This window comes from Chenopodium album, chromosome 17 (genome assembly GCF_948465745.1).
Source record: "Chenopodium album chromosome 17, dcCheAlbu1.1, whole genome shotgun sequence".
In the NCBI taxonomy this organism is placed as follows: Eukaryota; Viridiplantae; Streptophyta; class Magnoliopsida; order Caryophyllales; family Amaranthaceae; genus Chenopodium; species Chenopodium album.
The window spans coordinates 38,226,655-38,247,481 of NC_137850.1; the positions used below are offsets into that span (position 1 = coordinate 38,226,655).

The 20,827-nt window shown below is 31.8% G+C and overlaps 2 protein-coding genes and 1 long non-coding RNA gene across 3 annotated transcripts; 1 reads left to right on the forward strand and 2 right to left on the reverse strand.

Moving 5' to 3' along the window:
• On the reverse strand, positions 1-2,017 carry LOC145588930 (uncharacterized). Its single transcript, XM_081645516.1, has 6 exons — positions 1,820-2,017; positions 1,473-1,724; positions 1,297-1,389; positions 1,114-1,215; positions 367-729; positions 1-256 (listed from the first exon to the last, which is right to left on the reverse strand). The coding sequence occupies exons 1-5, from the start codon at positions 2,015-2,017 to the stop codon at positions 382-384; spliced, it is 993 nt and encodes a 330-aa protein (XP_081501642.1). The 3' UTR covers positions 1-256; positions 367-381.
• A 468-nt stretch (positions 2,018-2,485) lies between these two features.
• LOC145589641 (uncharacterized) lies at positions 2,486-2,757 on the reverse strand. The gene is made up of 2 exons (XR_014101774.1): positions 2,619-2,757; positions 2,486-2,531 (listed from the first exon to the last, which is right to left on the reverse strand). It is a non-coding gene; the product is annotated as an uncharacterized LOC145589641 (long non-coding RNA).
• A 2,326-nt stretch (positions 2,758-5,083) lies between these two features.
• LOC145588931 (uncharacterized) lies at positions 5,084-18,722 on the forward strand. The gene is made up of 7 exons (XM_081645517.1): positions 5,084-5,708; positions 5,791-6,201; positions 6,377-6,642; positions 6,715-6,926; positions 7,498-7,579; positions 8,733-9,253; positions 18,590-18,722. The coding sequence occupies exons 1-7, from the start codon at positions 5,084-5,086 to the stop codon at positions 18,720-18,722; spliced, it is 2,250 nt and encodes a 749-aa protein (XP_081501643.1).
• Positions 18,723-20,827: the final 2,105 nt, after the last annotated feature.

Below are 20,827 nucleotides of genomic sequence, written 5' to 3' on the forward strand. Positions count from 1 at the left end.
AAAATCTAGAAAGTTTAGGCAATGTTAGGACTATATTTATAACATAGAAATCATATCAATGAACAATCAAAGACAACCACCGCTGATTATGGTTTATAAGCTTCTAATAGCACAAACAAAACAATACTAAAACTTACAATGAATATAATAAATAGTACTACTCCTCTTCATCTTCTTGCATTTCATCATCCTCTCCATCCTCATTCTCATTCTCATCATCATCCTCATCTTCATCTTCATCCACATCATCATTAACCTATAATTTCATAATTAATATGCAATAAAAAGAATCAAATTTAATTATATTATCATATAACAATATTAAATAATGAACACGTAAAAAAAATATTAAATAATGAAATATACCTCATCCATATTTGTTTAAGACAAATCATAGCCTAGATGGTTCAAAATATTTCCCATGAAACCTTTCATAACCTCCATTTCCTTCTGAAGCCCTCTCATCTTTTTCGTCAGGGCTTTATTTTTCACATTTATTTCTTTTACCTCTTTTTTAGCCTCTATTGCCTCATTCTTTGCCTCATCGGCTTCTTTGCGTAACTTTTCACCTTCACTAAATGTCCCATATAATGATGTAATAGAAGGACTAACTCCCTTGCCACGATAACGACCACGTTTACCAACGGGTTTAACTTTTGCATAGATTTCTTCATCGGTCATGTCTATTTCTCCCGCCTCACGTTGCACAAGGAGCTCTTTAATTTTTGACTACATAAAAAAATTATATGTAAGATATACAAACAATGGAAAACTACTTATAAACACTAATATTCACAAATGAAATCAATTACATATACATAAGATTGATTCAAGACGAAGAAAAAGGTCACATTCTTTTGAACTAAAAACAAATTAAATGTATCTCCATTTCTAAAGAAATTTTGACAGCATTTCCTTCATAAAATGATTGAAAATCAACTTTAATAATTTGTTTCAACTTGCTTTGTCACATAATAAACATAAAACAACTCTAGCATCATTTCAATCACAACACATATATACTATATTCACATTTTATTTTCATAATTGTCTAATCTTTAACAATATAGAAATACCCGTACAAAAAAATAATATAGAAATAAAAAAAGATACCATGGTTTCTTTTGCCACTTCAGTGATAGGTGCTTTATCACGTTTTGAATGAGTTTCCTCATATAAATCCAACATGCTCGGCATTACTTTGTCACGCTTAAACTGATATTATAAAAAGTCATATCATCAAATTAATTTTTATTTTGTATATAAAAATAGATAAAAAAAAAAGAAAGAGTTTACCATATCTTCAGCTTTTTGAGCAAAACTCTTTGTCCCAGCAGTGTGTCCAGCATCTTGGTAAGAACGATTGTCAACATTTCTTTTACTTATGCCCTTTAGAATTTAAAAAGGAATATATAATTGATGTCCAAAACTCAAAGAGAAATAAAGAAATATATGTTAAAATTATATTATACCTGAAAATCTTTTGACCCAAAATATGTAACAAGCCATTTCCAGTCATTTTCATCGACATTTGGGGGCATATTCTCTTCTTTAAGTCGATCTTCATCTGTATCCTCCGTATCATAATAACCTCTTTTAAATTTTGCGCGATAACCCCTGTACTTCTTATTTAAAGATCCCATGATATACTTTTTCCTTTTCTTTAACTTCTTATCACGTTCCTCTTCATCTTGGTCATCCTCAAGTCCAATATCAAATTTTTCCTTGACGATACATACAAGTGTAGTTATTAGAACAAAAAAAATTACAAGAACATAATTTATTTGTAACAAGATATAAATTTAAAAAAGAAAAATACCAGAACAAGTTGCCACATCTTCTCCTTATTTTCTTTTGGAATTTCTGAAAACACTTTCACCTCATAAAGTGGAGCATTAAGAGGATCTCTAACAAGGGCACCACAATAACTTGCCAAACAAGCTCTATTTACACCAATCGGCTGACCCTTTATGTTAAAATCCACTTTTTTTTTCTCACCGGGTCTTATTTTTGCCATTTGAAGATTTCTTGTAGGACCTCTTGGAGTTTTGGTCTTATAAGTTTTTTTCTTTTTTTTTTTTTTAATTTCCTATAGCATACAAACATTATAAAATGTATTAATTCGTGCAAAGTAAAAATAAATAAAAAAAAATCATTGAAAAAATAACAACAAGAAATACCATTGTTGTCTTCTATTTCATTATTTATAGGTGTTTCATCATCATTACTTCTAATCATGTCTGCATTGTTGACATCTTCTTGATCTTCCAAATCAATGTCTCTTGTTTGATCTAAATTATTATCACCTTTTTGATTTTGCAAATCATTATCATCATAGTTCACATGGTGTTGCACATCATCTCGTACTATATCAAGTGCATTTTAATTAGGGTCGAGTTAATAGAATATGTCAGAGTTCAGAAATTGCATAAACATTCTAAAAAAGACGCTTGTATAATGAAATTATAATATTTTTATAAATGTACCTTGAGAATGACCATTGCTTTCACCTTCATTTCTTTGTTGAGAACCTAGTAAGAGTTAAAATTTAAAGATTAATGAAATATAAATGCATATCTCTGATCAAATATGAAATTATATAAGTGTATAAAAGTAACCTTGTATAGCTTTGATGGTTGTTCTGATTTTATCAGAATTTTTATTTCCATGTCTTGTCTGTTTTTCTTTATTTGATCTTAAAATCCTAGCAATTGACATTGGTGGAATGACATTGCTTGTTCGACCCCTTTCTTTGATCTTATTAATTTTAACCTGGAAAATTTAATAATAAAGAATAGGTACCCAGGCTAGTTATAAATTATGCATAAATAATAGATATTATCTAAGGAAAACTTTATGAAGGAACTTTTCAATAGTTACACTGCTATTAAATTTGGAATACATAATGGTAAAATAACATGTTAATATCTCAACGATATATTGTGAAAGTATTAAAAAGTTAGACAACAAAATAAATCAATACCTTTTTATTTGAAGTCTCATTGTGAGTTTCTTTCTCGTACTCAACTTCTTCATCCTCATTAGGTAGATAATCACCATCTTTGTCAAGAGAAGCATTACACTTTTGTTTACTTTTCTTAACTTTTGAGCTATCTACTAAGCTCGTCAAAGAAGCGGCAATGCGCTTTATCCCCAACGTCTTCATTCTCATTTTGTTAACTTCAATTGTCTTGAGTCTTTGTAGATCGTACTCATTTTGAGCTATGTAATCTTGCTTTAAAAAAGTTTTTCCTCCTGATTTTGACATTTTGGAGCTAAAAAGGAAAAAATCTTAAAAATCAAAGTTCTGATAAACTACTATAAGTATGTGCATAAATCAAATCATTACAATAGATTAAAACTTTGTAGAATTCTAAATTAAAGCAAAAAGTATTTAAATTATTGGCCGAAATAATTTGTACAAAAACATCATAAAGTTATCTGTATATGTATTTGATTAATATGCCCTTGTAACAAAAGCTAGTTACTTAAAATCTCTTAAGTCAAAACTTGCAACAGTTTGGTCTAGTTCCTTTCATTAAGATAAAGACATCATATAACATTATGAAATTCGTGAGTGTGATCACTTTTTTACTCACATGAGACATTGTTATATGTTGTTTATTCTAATCTCTCTTTTTTTTCTCACAAAACTCAGTAATCTACACACATTTGCACAAAAATCAACCAATAAACACATTTTAATTCAGCTTAAATAGTGGTATACATTAATCAAAACATCCTTTACAATATACTGGTAGACAATAAACATCAAAGTTGTTACATTTTTGCATCAAAATGCAAGTCCACATTCAAAAAACATAACTCAATTTATATTCCGCCATTATTTTCCCAAAAATCAAAACATCCCACCAAAGTTTCTTTATCTAAATTTTGGTAAATTAACCTTTGTCTAACTTTTTTTATCAAAGTTTCCTTTTATACTATCACCATAAGCAATCTCAAAAGTCAAATTTGTAGGAATAATACTACTCAATTTCTGGAACGAAACAGAGGAACAAGACAAAGAAAAAAGCTTGGATTAGCCAAATTTGATTTTTTTTTGGAGTACACGTCTCACTGTTCAAGGTAATTTAATTTGATTTGTTTACTTTATCAATAGAAATAATGTTTTTAATATAGTGTTTATGAATTTAGGGTTCCTGTTCTTTAGTTTATTGTCATAATTTTATATTGAAATTTGATGGTGGAAGTGAAATTGAATGTTAAAATTATCAATTTTTCATGAAATTCATCCTATTATATAATGTATTAATCGCCATAAAAGGCACTTAACCAAATTTTGTTGGCTTTGGGTAAAACGATTGTAAGGAACTAAATTTTGTTGATTAATCGCCATAAAAGGCAATTAATCAAACTATAATGTATTAATCGCCATAAAAGGCAATTAATCAAATACGTGTGCAAACTGCTTCATGATATTTTGAGTATCTTTATATGCCAATTTGACAAACTAATGCAGTAATTAAAGTATTGTTGACACATTAACGAATATAATCAGCCAAGTACTTTTTTTAATCCCTTGTAAATTTCTATTTGCTTAATTTTGTGTTGTTAATTCGTAGCTATGTTACAACATCTTTTAATGTAATCAACTTGTTTGTACATTTTAATATGTATAGGACATCATGGTGTCAAAGAATCGTGAGTGGATGCAATACAAAAAAAAATGATCCTAGGTACAAGATTGGTGTAAAAGAGTTTTTAGAATTTGCTTTTTCAGAAAAAAAATGTCAAAGCTGTAGCACCTTGCCCATGTGTCAAATGCAATAATGAAAGGAGAAAATGTAGAGACGAAATAGAGTTAGATTTGCTTAAATTTGGGATTGTTAAGAGTTATACACGTTGGTTGCGACATGGAGAAAGGGTTAACGATTCAACAATTCATGATAATGTTATAATTGATGAGTCAAATGAATACCCATTGAATGAGCATGATGTCATGTCTGATATGCTACATGATGCCTTTGGATTTTAATTTGAAAATGTTCTTGGGGACGAGACAGTTGGTGTGAATGAATGCAAAGATCCTCCAGAAGCAACAAAAAACTTTTACAAATTGATGGGTGATCTTGAGTTAGAGTTGTATCCTGGCTGTAAGCAATTCTCAAAACTGTATTTCTTACTTAAGTTATTCCACATAAAATGCTTAGGTGGAATAAGTGATAAAAGCTTGTCTACGATTCTTGATCTATTTAAAGAAGCATTGCCGGAAGGTAACACTCTGCCAGAATCTTTTTATGATGCTCAAAAGATGATAAAGAGCCTATCTCTTGAGTCCATCAAAATTGATGCATGTCCCAATAATTGTATGCTGTATTGGAAGGATCATGCGAATGCAGACGAGTGTGTTAAGTGCCATGCTTCTAGATGGAAAATTGATGAACGTAATAATGGATCTTCCACCTCACAATGTAAGCCTCAAAGGACTCCTAGCAAGACAATGCGTTATTTTCCTTTAATTCCCCGGCTTCAAAGAATGTTTATGTCATCCAAAACTGCAGCAAGTATGAGATGGCATAGTGATGAACGTGTCGATGATGGTTTAATGAGACATCCAGCAGAATCTAAAGCATGGAAATTTTTTGATAAAAAATATCCTTCATTTGCCTCTAAACCTCGCAATGTCCGCCTTGGGTTAGCAAGTGATGGGTTTAGCCCGTTTAGAAATGGTCATATTCCTCATAGTACATGGCCCGTAGTTCTTATACCATATAATTTACCGCCGTGGCTTTGTATGAAACAACATTCTTTCAATGCTTATACCAGGTCCTAAGGGGCTGAAAGATAAGATTGATGTTTATTTGCAACCTTTAATAGAGGAGCTAAAATTACTTTGGGAAGTTGGTGTTGAAACATATGATGCTTCAAAGAAAGAGAACTTTAAAATGCATGCATCTTTGTTATGGACAATAAGTGATTATCCAGCCTATGGTGATTTATCCGGTTGGAGAACTGGAGGAGCTGTTGGTTGTCCCTCTTGTAATAGTGATACTTGTTCTGAGTGGTTACCAAATGGAAATAAACATTGTTATATGTGTCATCGTAGATTTTTACCTTTAGATCATAAATGGAGGTATGATGGAAGAGCCTTTGATGGGAAACAAGAGCTAAGACCTGCACCCAAACCATTATCCGGTGAGGAATTGCTACAACAAATTGATGCTGAACAAGCTGAGTGTAATAAGAAAAAGAGAAGGCGTGATAAGAAAAAGAAAAAACAAACAAAATTATGGCGAAAGAAGAGAATTTTCTTTGAATTGCCATATTGGAGTAGTCTTTTGATACGCCATAATTTGGATGTGATGCATATAGAAAAAAAATGTGTGTGAAACTTTACTTGCGACTCTACTAGATATTGAAGGAAAAAGTAAGGATAATTTAAGTGCATGTCTTGATCTACAAGAAATGAAAATTAGAAAGTCATTGCACCCTATAACACGCCCTGATAAATCAAATGAGCTACCTCCAACTCCTCATACATTATCTTTGGAGCAAAAGAGAGATTTGTGTAATTTTTTGACTAGTGTGAAGTTTCCAGATGGGTATGCTTCAAATATTTCAAAAAATTCCCTCCTCAAAGAACGTAAACTCTCTGGATTAAAAAGCCATGATTATCATGTTATTATAGAGCATCTATTGCCTCTTGCTATACGTGGTTGGCCTAAATCATTGTCTGCTCCACTTATTTAGTTGAGCACCTTTTTCAAAGAGTTATGTTCAAAGTCTTTGAAGATTGATGAGTTAGAGAAACTCAAAAAACAAATTGGTGTAACTCTATGTGAGCTAGAAAGAATTTTTCCACCTTCCTTTTTTGTAATCATGCTACACTTACCTTTTCACCTTGCAAGTGAAGCTTTGATTGCAGGACCAGTTCATTATCGTTGGATGTACCCCATCGAAAGGTACATAAATTTCATTCTGCTTGTTTTTATAATAATAATAATAATAATAATAATAATAATAATAATAATAATAATAATAATAATAATAATAATATTTATTATTATTATTATTATTATTATTATTATTATTATTATTATTATTATTTAATCAAATATGTAAGTTTTACTATTTTCTTATAGGTATCTTGGAAAATTAAAAGGTTATGTACGCAATAAAGGCCACCCGAAAGGATCAATGGCAGAAGGTTATCTTTTAGAGGAATGCTTGACATTTTGTTCAAGATAAATGGAGGATATAGAGACAAGATTTAATAAACAAGATAGAATTTATGATGATCGTGAAATCTTTTCAGCTGATATCCTACCTATATTTGAGACAAGAGGAAGAGCATTTGGGAAGGAATGTCCTCGTTTACTTACTACAAAGGAATGAGAAGAAGTTCACTTTTATGTGTTGAATAATTGTGATGAAGTACAACCATTTACTGAGTAAGTCTTATATATTTTAGCAAGTATAAAGATTATTTTTGATAGAAAAAATATATATAACTTTGGTAATTATCTATCACAGTGAGTACACGCGCAATGCTACAAGTAACAAGAGAATGATTTCGTCTCATAAAAAAGATTTCATAAAATGGTTTAGAGATCAAGTAAGTGTTTATTTATTTCTTAATTTTTTTTCCTATTTTGAAAATATGTATGTGTTACCACTTTTTTAGTCCTATGGTTATGGATCTATCATCGAACCAACAAATAGCCTATACTTAGCATTCTCATCAAACAATATAGATCTGATAAGATATTTGTAACTATCAAGGAATTAATAAATCCTCTTCTGGTGGGAGACTATTCTAGTTGTTGAAAAATAGCCTTAATTTTTTTGTTATGACGTATATGTCTGCACATTCATGACATTCATGACAGGGGGTTCCCATACTGATAGGTTTAAGAGTCTTATGTTCCTAGTATTTTTGCCAATTTTTTAGTATGTCATTTGCCTCTCTGTTTTAGTGCTAATGAGACACTTTTTAAATTGACATCAAATTTAGCTGTCAAACCCATATGAATAATGTTTTATGTACAAGCCTTTAGAATATAACTTTATCCTTCAGTTTTGCTCTTTATGTACAATGTCATAGGTTCACAAATCTGATGACAATCCACTAGCCACTGTATTAAGCTTCGTTACTTACTAGGTACTATAAGTGCTAGTGCATACATGATAAGGATTTATCCATGGGGTTTGTGTTAAGACCATGTTCAACTGTAATAGACTGAATGTTTAGAAGGCATTATGTTAGGTTTGGGTTTAATCCTACTAGATTAATATTTTCATTAGAAAGACCAACAATACTCATAATTTGATACTACGTACCTATAATTAGATTAATATTGTCAGACAAGATGAATAAATAATATACTTGAAATCAAGTAATCAAACTTCATGACTTTAAGTTTAACTAACTCTTCTATTATCTCAAGCAGCCATGTTAGTTTCAAGTTAGTGATTTTAACTTTTAAGTGATTCATCTATTTTAGAACCCCATCAGCCCCTTATTAGTTGTGTTGTGCTATATTACCAATCTTGTATTTCTTGATCTCTTTCATAATGGAATTACCCAAGTCCTTAAGTTGTCAAATTTTTAATTATAATGATTATTAAATAGTAAACAATGATGTTTGGTTTATATAAAGTTTCATGCAAACATAGAAATTAAATTGTTATGATGTTTTGGTTTAATATTTTTTTTACGGCTTTTTATGATAATCTTCTATGCTTACATATATTTATCTATTTTATAGGTGACAATTTTGTCAAAGGAAAACCATCCAAGTGCTACTACTAACTTAAGAGCATTAGCACAAGGTCCGGATCGTGCAGTGATATCTTTAAATGGCTACATGGCTAATGGATTTATGTTTCGTACCAAGGATAGTGAAAGGATAAGAGAAACACAAAATAGTGGGATTGTTGTGAATGGAGAAAGTGGATCAACAACCCTTAATTATTACGGCCTCTTACAAGAAATCATAGAAGTTCAATATATGGGAGGAAATCGTGTCACTTTGTTTAAGTGTGACTGGTTTGTTGTGCACACTCATGGTCGAGGGATCAATACTGACTGCTTTGACTTCATAAGCGTTAATACATCAAAGTTGTTAGCTAATGATCCATACATTTTAGCTACACAGGCTCGTCAAGTATTTTATGTGAATGATGTTTTAAAGCCTAATTGGAAGGTTATAGTTGAGACCACACCAAGAAACTCATATGATGTCCCAGTGCTCAATGATCATGATGGAACTAATCATATGGATACTATGTATCAATGACCCTTTTTGTTATTATTGTTTTTCTGTTTTTGTTGTTAACAATTTTTTTTATCTCGTTCTTTTTTTAAAAAAAATATTTAATTTAATAATAAGTACTGTTGTTGTTTAATCTATAGATTCCTACTTTACACAATGATTTTTTTTTTTATATATATATCATCATAATTCGATTTGTTCACATACGTTTTTTTTTTTGAGCTTTGATTTCTAATATTTATTTTACAGGTATTTATGTTTTTTTTTGTTCTAATATGACAGGTACATCTAAAGAATGATAATATAACTGCAAATGATTATGGACAACAAAACTCAAGATAGTTGAAGATCATACGTTGGACATTAACCACTTTGATGACTATTGATCAAGCTTAGTAGAGAATATAAAGCCACTAGCTTAGAGTGCATAAGCTATTTTAAAGGTCCCAACCGTGGCCCACTAGTCTACATAAGAAGTATTTGATATTTAATTACTTATTTATACTCTAATGATCTAATTAGTGGCCTAGTGGGTTACATCCACTATAAAAATAATAAAAAAAATAATTAAAAAAAAAAGAAAAGAAAAGAAAAAGTAGCTTAATTTAGGAATAAGCCAAGGGATGCAGAAATATTGTTGTACTTACTCTCGATCAAATGGTCCAAGTCTTTATCGTCCTTATTACAAACTAGGCCGGGATGCCTCTTATTATAGATTAAAAAAAAATAGCCAACAAAATTAATCCATATATATGCTCGTAGTCTACGTCATTATAGTATCTTATAATATAGTATGAAATTATGATACTATTATCCATAATTCACGAGTAATCCGTCAATGTCTGTTGTTGTTTACATGGATCAATGCCTCCCCCATCACCAACCTGCATGAACTAAAACACTTATAATTAGATCAACTACAATTCTACAATTACAAACAAAATATACATATAAGTAATATGATGTACTTCCTTTGCCCCTTTGAAACAATTGTCCAATAATTTTTTTTTTGATGTCTGAAAAGAACACATCTTAACCTACTCATAACTTTAAAGGCTCCAATTGTAAAAGTCTCGCACAAGAAAAATACACTTGATCATTTCCCTTTTGATGCATCACTATACGTAATACAGATACAATTTCTAGTATTTTAAGAGGCAACAAAAAGTTTTAGAGGCAACCACAATTTCTCGAATGCTAAAAAGAACGTTTAGAGGCAACACAAAATTCATTATTCCTAAAAAGAAGTTTTAGAGACAACCACATTCTCACTAATGCTAAAAATGAACTTTTAGAGACAATTTGTAATCCACTAATGCTAAAACTAACTTTTAGAGGCAACAATAATTTCATTGATGCTAAAATGAACTTTTAGGGGCATTCTATAAACCATTAATGCTAAAAATAACATTTAGAGACAAACAGATTTTAATTGATGCAAAATATATCTTTTAGAGACTATAAAAAATTATTTTCCTCAAAGTTTTGCCTATATAGATAAATTTTCTTGTAGTGTTCCTACGTACATAATGCTATTAATTTAATGTTACGAATTTCTTTTTATTGAATCATTAAAATATTCAAAATTATTTGTTAAATGCAAGTACAAAGAATTTCTTAACTAATAAACTCGATGCAAAACCTAGGGGATTGTTACACCTAGGGGTATGGTTTTTATTCCTAACTGGATGATATGTAGCCTAGCACCGTGTTACATTAGCCCTAAAATATTTATTTATACCTATTTTGGGAAATGGTGACACAAACGTATAACATTTTTATAAAAAAAAAAACATTTTACATTAAATTTACTTATTGTGAAAAACTACTTTTTTTTTTTTTATCTTCAATAGTAATTATATTAAACCCCGACATTTCATATTTTTATATTTCAATTGCATCCAAATTCAATTAAACCATAAATTTATTATTTATAAAAACCTAAACCAAATTATTAATCTACCATGTTTGATTGTCAATACTAATTATATTAAACCGCAACTCTTTATATTTGAATATTTCAATGGCATCCTAATTCAATTATAAATTGAAGTTACTAAAAATGTCCTTTGAACGAAGCTATGATTCAACTGAAACGCATCAATCGTTAAATGCATCAATAATATATGTTCACACGCATTTTTCAATTAAAAAATGGAATATACACTATTCACACCCAAATTCAATGACATAACACAAATGTAGGAAAAGGTGAGTTGTTCACACATTAAGTTTAACTACTGGTTTCAAAAAAAAAAAAAAAAAAAAAAAGTTTAACTACTCATGTTAAACATTCAACAATAATATTAGGTGTTCGGATAACTATTGCCCCATAGTTGACATTTTCATACCCATATTATGAACTATAAACTGCCCCATTTGAGTTTGATATTTCATCACAATATCCTTTATATTGGTTTTGTTTACGGCAATCCGAATTGAATCAGGTGTGTTAGGAGAAATGGAGTATGAAGGTCTACCATGTACAACAATAACTTTTAACAATTCCATGAACGACAAACTGGTGAGTAATAATACGATCAATCATTCATTACAATACATTACTATGTTAAGGTCCACATTATAACAATAAGGTACTTATTTTGTAGCATTTTCCGTCCGAGTGGAGACCACGACTTCGTCACGCTACGGATTCAGTCAGAGTCATGCGTGGGAATAAAGGGGGTATTTTGTTAGTGTGCGCCCATGCTAAATTCTTATATATATATTTCGAAAATTCTTATATGTGCGCCCACACTGTTTCACCAACACCATAAGGGGTATTTTGTTAGTGTTATACTTACAGGGGTTAAATGGCCAATGTTAAATTGGTTAATTAGTCAACGTTTCAGGGTTACTGGTTAGTATTAAAGGGGTTACCCAGTAGTATTATAGTAATTACTTAGTCAGTGTTGTAGGGATTGCTTTGTTCTTTTGCAAGCGGCCACACGGTATGGCTAACCGCACATGAGACGGATTATATAACCTTTAACAATACAATTTCACTATCGTTAGGGTAGGTATTGTTCTTAGATTTGTAATAAATGTAAGCATTATTGGGACACACATTGAAAAGTAATTACATAGTTTTTCTTTTAAAGACATTTTAATAACGTGCACGAAGGTAATATTTACTTCAAAACATAATTTTTACTATGAATTAAAAACAAAACTTTTTAATTATATAAAAAATTTCTTGAAGGAGAAAATAGTGAAAAAAATAAAAAATTATGAGGGCCTTATTTTGGGATTCAAACATCTGACCTTATGCTTAGTAACGTGTTGAGGGGTGTTCAATATGACCATTTTGGGACAGTGCTTCGATCGTGTATAATAGCCCAAAAAAACATCAATTTAGACTTGTTAACAATTCATTTATACCTACTTCGAAAATGCTTAATAATAATAACTTCTCATCCTAAGACCCAAAAAAGGAGGATGTGATCTAAAATCTTAAGACCTTTGGCTACTATTACTCAAGTAAATTTTTTTTTTTACCTCCATTTCCAAATTGAAAATTATTTAAAAAAATAAATTTCAATGTGCACACAAAATTACTTTTTTAAAATGAATTGCCTATAACCTACATAATTAGCCTACATACATAGCCTAACCGTCCAAAGGGGATACATTTTTAAACTGATTTGCGAAAGTACAGTAAAACACATACTTCATCTGTTTTAATTTAGTTGCAACACAGCCCTTTGGCACGCATTTTAAGAAAAATATTAAACTATGTAAACGGATAAATTAATTTACAAAATTTTACCACCTACAAGAAGAAAAGATTAAGTTGCTACGGTTTAAATTTCTTAGATTAATTCATTCGTTTACCTAGTATAATCACATCCTCAAAAAGCGTGATAAAAGGTGTGTTGCAAGTATAAAAAAACAGAAGAAGTAAGCTCCAGTGCTTTCTTTTGTACCTGATATTAGGTAACCCTATACACCATGTTCTTACATTGACAATATTTGATACTGACCTCCCTGTTGTTCAAATAAAGGTGTAGGATATGGGATGTCTATGGTGTATAAGTGTATCATTACATTTTAAGTGTAGTACAAGATCTACTTTTCATGCTTTGTCATTCAAGCCGGATTTCATTTCACACACTTAATTATGGTTGATGAACTAATATCATCTGCCAAAAAATATTGACACTCTTACCCTTATCCACTAAATATATGAGAAAAGTAATATTAACACTTTGTTTAATTTCTATCATTCATACCATGAATGGGTTAATTGCTTTAACTACATATTAAACATGTTATGTGGGAGTAGGAGACACACAATTTAAAAAGGTGTGGACTATTTGTTTTAAAATATATGTGTAGGTAATATTTTAATGTTAATTACAAATTGAAGTTTATTTTTGTAAGGAAATCAAATACATATCTAAATCAGATTTAATTAGTCATACAGGATTTATAGCTCATGATTAGTGTTGTCAAATTTCAAACCAAAACCGTTTAACTACCCGAAAAAAACCGACCCAAGTGAGAAACAAACCGATTAAAAACCGTTTTTTAAAAATCGAAAACCGACCCGAACTGTATGTGAATGTACCCGAAACCGAACCAATCCGAATAACGTTACACCGTATAAGAACCGAACCCGTTAATGAACCGAGCAAGCTCTAAACCGCACTGAAATCAAACCGAACTGAAAAAAGAACCGAACGGTTTCTAACCCGAAACCGCTTTCAATCCGAAACCGTTTACACCGAACCGTTAACAACCCGCACCCCGTTTGGACTAAACTGTATATAAACTGAACTGTTTATAAACCGAACCGCATGCAAACCGAATCGTTAATGAATCGGATCGCTTATAAATGTATCGGCTACAAACTGCTTACTATGAAGAAAATATTAAAATCAAGGCACACATACTGATCGAGCATTATTATAAACTGAACCAAAAAAGAACCGAACTAGTTATAAACTGAATCGAAAAAGAACCGAACTAGTTATAACTAAACCAAAAAAGAACCGAACCTGTTATAAGCTGAACCGAAAAAGAACCGAACTAAACGTTTGGTGAGTATGTTTCACAAATGAGCTGAGGCTACCATGGTGGATCCTAGTAAGGTGGTTTTCCTCCATGAAAGGAGAACTTTGGGAGCTACTAAAACAATCGGAGAAGAAAATATTGAAAATGGAGATGAAATCGTGACTTGGGTGGCGATGGACACTTAAGTATTGACCCCCATAAATTGGGTCTGTTAGTTTTACTTTGGAAAATATAATATGTTGATGAATCCCCTAGTTAAGCACTTAATTTTAATCTTGTGTATCCACTGACTTTTGTTGTTTTTCAATGTGTGACGGTGAGTCGGTGAGTATTAGATAAGATCCGAATTAAATCGGAATAAAACTCGATAGACAACAGTTTTTGCGATTTTTGTTTTTATCATATCTTTTGATCCAGAAATCGAAATAAGATAAATAATATGTCGTTGGAAAGCTCTTGAAGTCTAATTTCTAACCCAATTAGAATCAGATTAAATAATTTTTTTAGAATTAAATATATGGTCGGAAAAGTGGGACGGTGTCATTTTTTTTATAGAGTTTCGTATTTCTTTTATATCTTTTTCGTTGTAGCTTGGAATTAATATTATAATATATCATTGAAAATATAATTTCAAGGGATATTTAACCATCTAAGATTTAGATAAAAAAAAAATATGAGGCACAAAAATAATATCTGACTATCTTTGAACGTCTTTCAATTGGAATAGAATTAGGAGTTTCAAAAAGAAAAGTTTTATTCAATTTCAAACTTTTTAATCTTATCTTTTCAAAAAGTATAATTAAGATCTTTTAGAAACTTATAGTAGCTTCCAATTAATCCTAATTGTGTAAGAATGGGATTAAATCCTTTGGACCCTCCACGTGATCATTGGGTCGTAGGTAAGGTGGGCTTAGGTTCGGTTTAGGCTCAGTTTAGTATTTTGGCCATAACTTATTCGTTATAACTCGGATTTGGGCTTATAATATATCATTGGAAAGCTATTTTCAAGCCCCATCCAAATATTTAATCATTGGAGCGGTGGACCAACAATATGAAACGTTTTTATAGAAGGACACGAAATGAATGATTTTGGGTTAAAAGCCACGAATAGAGGAAAATAAGTTATTGTTTGGGGAAATGGGCTAGGAATTCGATTGGTTTATGAAATTTATTGGGATTAAATATGGATTTAAGCACTCCAAATATTAAATACTCAACCCGACCAATAATGGCGGTGATAGGTTGTTCATCATCGGGTTTGGATTTGGAGAGACATTTTTAGGTGTCTACAGAAGCCCCCACTTAGACCGAGTTTGTAGCAACGACAGTTTCAAAAATGACAGTCAAAGTATTCAATAGGGATGAAGAATGATTTAGGAAGTTCTGCGATCCTAAATCACTTTGCATACACCCATACCTGTAGAAAAATGTTAGTTCCACATATAAAAGAGTAAAGGGATAGAATGCGTATCTGACACCAGTGTATCGGTGACAAATGAGTGATTGGTAGCTTCCTGTGCTTGAAGGAATCCACTGGATGATGTTTGTTGAGATACTTTCCATACCTGAGGAAAATCGATTGCTGAGTTTGTCGGTTTTTCAATGCTTGAAGAAACCCAACGGTTGAGATACTTTCCATGCTCGAGGAAAGTCGATAAATGATATAATCGCTAACTTCTTCGCTTTGAGAAGTTCCAACGACCAACAATTTTCCATGCTTGAGGAAAAAATTGTCTGATGATGAGAATGCAAGTCTCTGTGTATCGAGAACCTTGCGCCGTGAATCGTCTTCGCCTGGGAGATGATCACTCAAATGATGATTGTTTGATTGTCCCCAAACGTGGGCTGTAAATGGTTTGCTTGTCCCCAAACGTGGGCTGTACATGGTTCTCTTGTCCCCGAACGTGGGTTGTAGATGGTTTGCTTGTCCCCAAACGTGGGTTGTAGATGGACAACTTGTCTCCGTACGTGGGCAATAGATGGTTCGCTTGTCCCCGGACATGGGCTGTAATTGAGACCAGCAAAATAAAATTTGCCAAGGGACTTGTATAGACTATGATTGACTTGACCAACTAACTTGGCCAAGCTTGAATTAAATTGACATGACATGTGTATAACTTATGGTTGTGTGTGTGTATATGGTGTGTGTGTGTGTGTGCAAACATAAGCAACCGACAATGCAAAAAGCAAAAAAAAAAAAAAAAATCGTCATTTTTGTCATAAGATGAGTGGAGGGTACCTTTTTTGAACTTCCCCAAAAGAAAAAGACATGAAAAAGGGGAGAATTATTGAACTTCCTTGTCGTGCAAGAAGAAATGAATCCCATGGATTGAATTGCTTTTCTTGGAGATAATATATGCATGATGCATGTTCTTAGGCTAGGAGGCTAAGTAAAATTACACCATGTGACACAATAGATGAATGAACTTAGGTCATGGAGCTAAGCATCATATATGGTGTAAAGAAGTGATCTTGAACGTCGCTTAGATCTAGAGCTAAGCACGTATATAGATTAAATGATTGATGAGTATTGCATATATAATGAATGTTGCTTAGATCAAAGAGCTGAGCACGATATGCGATGCATAAAACAATGAATATTCTTTATGTCTGGAAGCTAAGCAAGTATACAATGTCTCTTAAGATATTGTCTTGAACGATGATGAAACATGCACAATTTTGAAAATAGATTTCATGAAAAAAAGGTTCCTAAAAGGAAGGGTGATATGGCTATGTATGTGTGAAAGACGTGTGTGAAAGTGATGCTAAGGTGAGGCTGCAAAGATTGTGGTGATGGAAAGAGATATGAGAAGAGTAAAAAAGGTGACCCTTTAGGCTAGGTAGGCTAAATGATGTGGGTTAAAGCCCCCAAGTCTATCTCTAAATGGGTAGGGATAAGCATTCTATATTCTTTGACTCGATCATGCATGGATATAAATATGAATGTGGTCGCACCTCGGTGTGAGGTTGCCTACGCACTAGTAGAAAAACTTTCATTTGCGTCGCCTCTTTTGCGTCACTCGTAGAAACAAGCGAAGCAAATGATATATTTAACTTCATTATAAGTTATTTGCGTCGCTCATTAGTTGTGAAGCTACACAAAAACCTGATATGCTTCAGCTTTATGTTATTTGCGTCGCGTTTATTTATTAGAACGACACAAATAACATTCTTATTTGCGACACTCCTTTAGGGACAAGTGACGCAAATGAGTTTGTGAGTTATTTGCGTCACTTCTTTAATTAGTGAGCAACGCAAATAGTTAATTCACATCATTACATTAAGTTATTTGCGTCACTTCTTTAATTAATGAGCGATGCAAATAAGTATAGGTTAGTAATTAATTCTAAATTTTCTTCCCATCTCGCCATTTGCTACTGCCTCCAAATTCGATATACCCACAAAAAAAAAACTCTTGCGACCCCATTTGTTGCTGCCTTCAACAACTGAATTCAACACAGCATTCGACCAAACCAAAACCCCTGAAAAATAGAAAGATCGAAGCCAAAAATCTCCCATTTTCGAGCACAAAATCGACCCAAAACCCCCAGCAAAATCAAACACTAAAAACCCCATAAAAATCGAGCGAAAACCCCCCAATTTGAGCAGAAGATCGGTATATAAACCCCCAGCAAATTCGAACCCTGCAAACCCAGAAAAAACCGAACATTTTCCAGCCAAAAACCCCCAATTCGAGCAGAAATTCCAACCTCAACCCCCAGCAATTTCGAACCCTGAAAACCCTAGAAAAATTGAATATTTTCAAGCCAAAAACCCCCCAATTCGAGCAGAAATTCGAACCTAAAAACCCAACAAATTTGAACCCTTGTTTTCTTTGATTTTTGTTGATTTAATGGTAGAATTTTGCCACAATCCCAGGTTTTTTTGCCCTGATTTTTAGAGTTTTGTGTTATTTTTAATTGGGTTCTCTTCAATCGTTGTTTTCAATGCATTTATTGATTCAATCTTTGAATTTTTCCTCTAATTTAGGGATATGTTCGGCTTTCTAGGGTTATTGTGATGTTTTATTACTTCTAATTGTTTGTGTTTTGGAATTGTTATTAGAAAAGCGAAGCTTTACAGATTTAATAAAGAAGGAAATCAATAGAAAGAAAGGGGTACTGGTACAGTGAAGTTTCTAAAGCATAAGGTTTCTGGGAAAGTTCGATTGGTTATGCGGCAATCTAAAACTCTTAAGATCTGTGCTAATCATCTGAGTATGTGACTTTACTTCTATCATTTGTTAATTGTTCTGGGTTTTTTTTGTATAATTATTGTGTGAAATTTCTTGAATTAATGAGTTTTTTCTATGATTGATCAATTTGTATTTGTAGTTATTACGGGATAATGGTTCAAGAGCATGCCAGGAATGAAAAATCTTGTATGTGGGTTGCTAGTGATTATGCTGATGGAGAGTTGAAGGAGGAGATGTTCTGTATCCGATTCGCATCGATTGAGAGTGAGTAAATTTGATTTAAATTAAATATTTATTATCTGTGTTGCTGGTCCAATATCCTTATGTTTTTGCAATTTGCCAATTAAACGAATTTTAGGGTTATCTTTGAGTCTATTGTCCAATTTTTTGATTAATTTGGTTTCCATTGCGAATTGCTAATTGATTTTAATCTCGATATTAATCTCAAATTTTTGCTTGAAGAACCCCAAACATTGAATTTGTGTCCCTTTTGCTGAATTTGATCTTAAAATTTGCTTAATTCTTCAAGTCTATTTGTGAATTTCATTCAACCCATACAATTTGTTGAATTTCATTCAACCCATACAATTTGCTGAATTTCCTCATCCTTAAAGAAGGTTTTTCTCGTTAATCTTTTAGTTTTGCTAATTTCCCCTTTTAATTTTGCTTAATTTTTATCTACTTTGCTATAATCCATACGATTTAACGAATGTTTTGGGTTTTGTCAATTTCTCATTACTATATGTTTACTTATTTCGTCAATTTCGATTATGTTTTGCCTTATTAATCTAGTTTTTTCTTTCTATTTAATCAATAATTGAAGCTATAATTCCATTATATGTTGTCTATACACAATCAACACTTGAAGAACTCCCTGTCAAAAAGAAGAGGCCGAGAAAAAGCATTACTTTATGTAGGGAATATTTCAAGCATTACCCCAAACTTGAATCCCACTGTGATCATACACTAAAGCATGGTGGCGTCGAAAGGGAAAGAAGCTAGAGCAAAAGAGTCGCCAACAAGTTTTAGGAACTTGTAAACCGTTCACGAGGTGAAGGTTACACCCCTTAACGATCTAGGAGATCGTCAACTCCAATAGGTCTGGAACCATGACTGGTAGTTCGGGGATGAAGGTACAAATCCAACCTAAAAGATATTGAACCTGCCCTAATAATAGGCCTCTACTTTATTCTGCTCGTATTCATGCGCGCTTTCTGACTAACATGCAATCATTAGGATTACCCTAAACTTGTTTATCTATGTTGGTTGAATATTAATGCACAAATAAATCTATTATTGGCGATCACTTGAATTATAATCATATTAACCCCAAACAAGATTATTAATTATCTTATTAAGCATGATTACAAGTACCAATTCCCTTTTAACATGCATAAAAGGCGTGATCAAGCAATATCAATAAATATATCAAGCAACATAATAATCATCATAACAATAATAATAAATCATAATAACAATCATAAACATAATCATGTTAAAGCATAATAGCAAGATCTAGGCATGATACTAACAAGATTAATAACAAACCCTAGCATGTCACTAAGCAATAAAAATCAAAGCTTTAGCCCTAACATGATACTAACATGCTATTAGGAAAGACAAGGAAGCATCGCAGGAATCACAATTGTCATATTTGATATTGGAAATTATAATTATTACCCTAAACATGATACTAGGAAGATTAAAACACCCTAGTCATGATTTCTATATCATAATATTAATAAATCAATTAAAGTACTTACTTGGATGTCTCGTATCTCTTTCTAATAACAAAATACACACATTAGTAACTTCAAGAAAAGTAATAAAACAAACAATTAAATCAAATAATTGAAATAGATATTTGGGACCAAACCCTCAGAAATTAAAACCTTTCACGTCTAGGGCGAAGGCAACCGAGAAAAGGCTAGTTTAGAAAAGAGAGAGAGAGAGATAATCAAGAGATTATTGATGAGAATTGGTGATAATTAGAGAGATTTGATATGACCTCTATTTATAGAGAAAAAAGAGGGTCAAAGAATAAGAAAAGAATCCAAATTCGAATCGAAATAAAACTCGATAGCAAGCAGTTTTTGCGGATTTTGTTTTTATCATATCTTTTGATCCAGAAGTCCAAATAATTCATATAATATGTCGTTGAAAAGCACTTGAAGTTTACTTTCCAACCCAATTAGAATCAGATTAAAAATCTTTTGTAGATAAAAATATATGGCCGAACTAGTGGAATGGTGTCAGTTTTGGATAGAGTTTCATATTCCATTCATATCTTTTTCGTTATAGCTCGGATTTAATATTATAATAATCATTGGAAAGAAAATTTCAAGATCTATCCAACAATATAAGATTTGAATAAAGA

Bases quoted from the DNA above. Each gene is read 5' to 3' on its own strand.
- LOC145588930 (XM_081645516.1), bottom strand. From the start codon at position 2,017: ATGGCAAAAATAAGACCCGGTGAGAAAAAAAAAGTGGATTTTAACATA. The intron at 1,725-1,819 runs GTATTTTTCTTT...TGTATCGTCAAG, and splicing joins AGATGTGGCAACTTGTTCTG to GAAAAATTTGATATTGGACT. The intron at 1,216-1,296 runs GTAAACTCTTTC...TTATAATATCAG, and splicing joins CTCAAAAAGCTGAAGATATG to TTTAAGCGTGACAAAGTAAT.
- LOC145588931 (XM_081645517.1), top strand. From the start codon at position 5,084: ATGGGTGATCTTGAGTTAGAGTTGTATCCTGGCTGTAAGCAATTCTCA. The intron at 5,709-5,790 runs GTACATGGCCCG...TGCTTATACCAG, and splicing joins AAATGGTCATATTCCTCATA to GTCCTAAGGGGCTGAAAGAT. The intron at 7,580-8,732 runs GTAAGTGTTTAT...TCTATTTTATAG, and splicing joins TAAAATGGTTTAGAGATCAA to GTGACAATTTTGTCAAAGGA.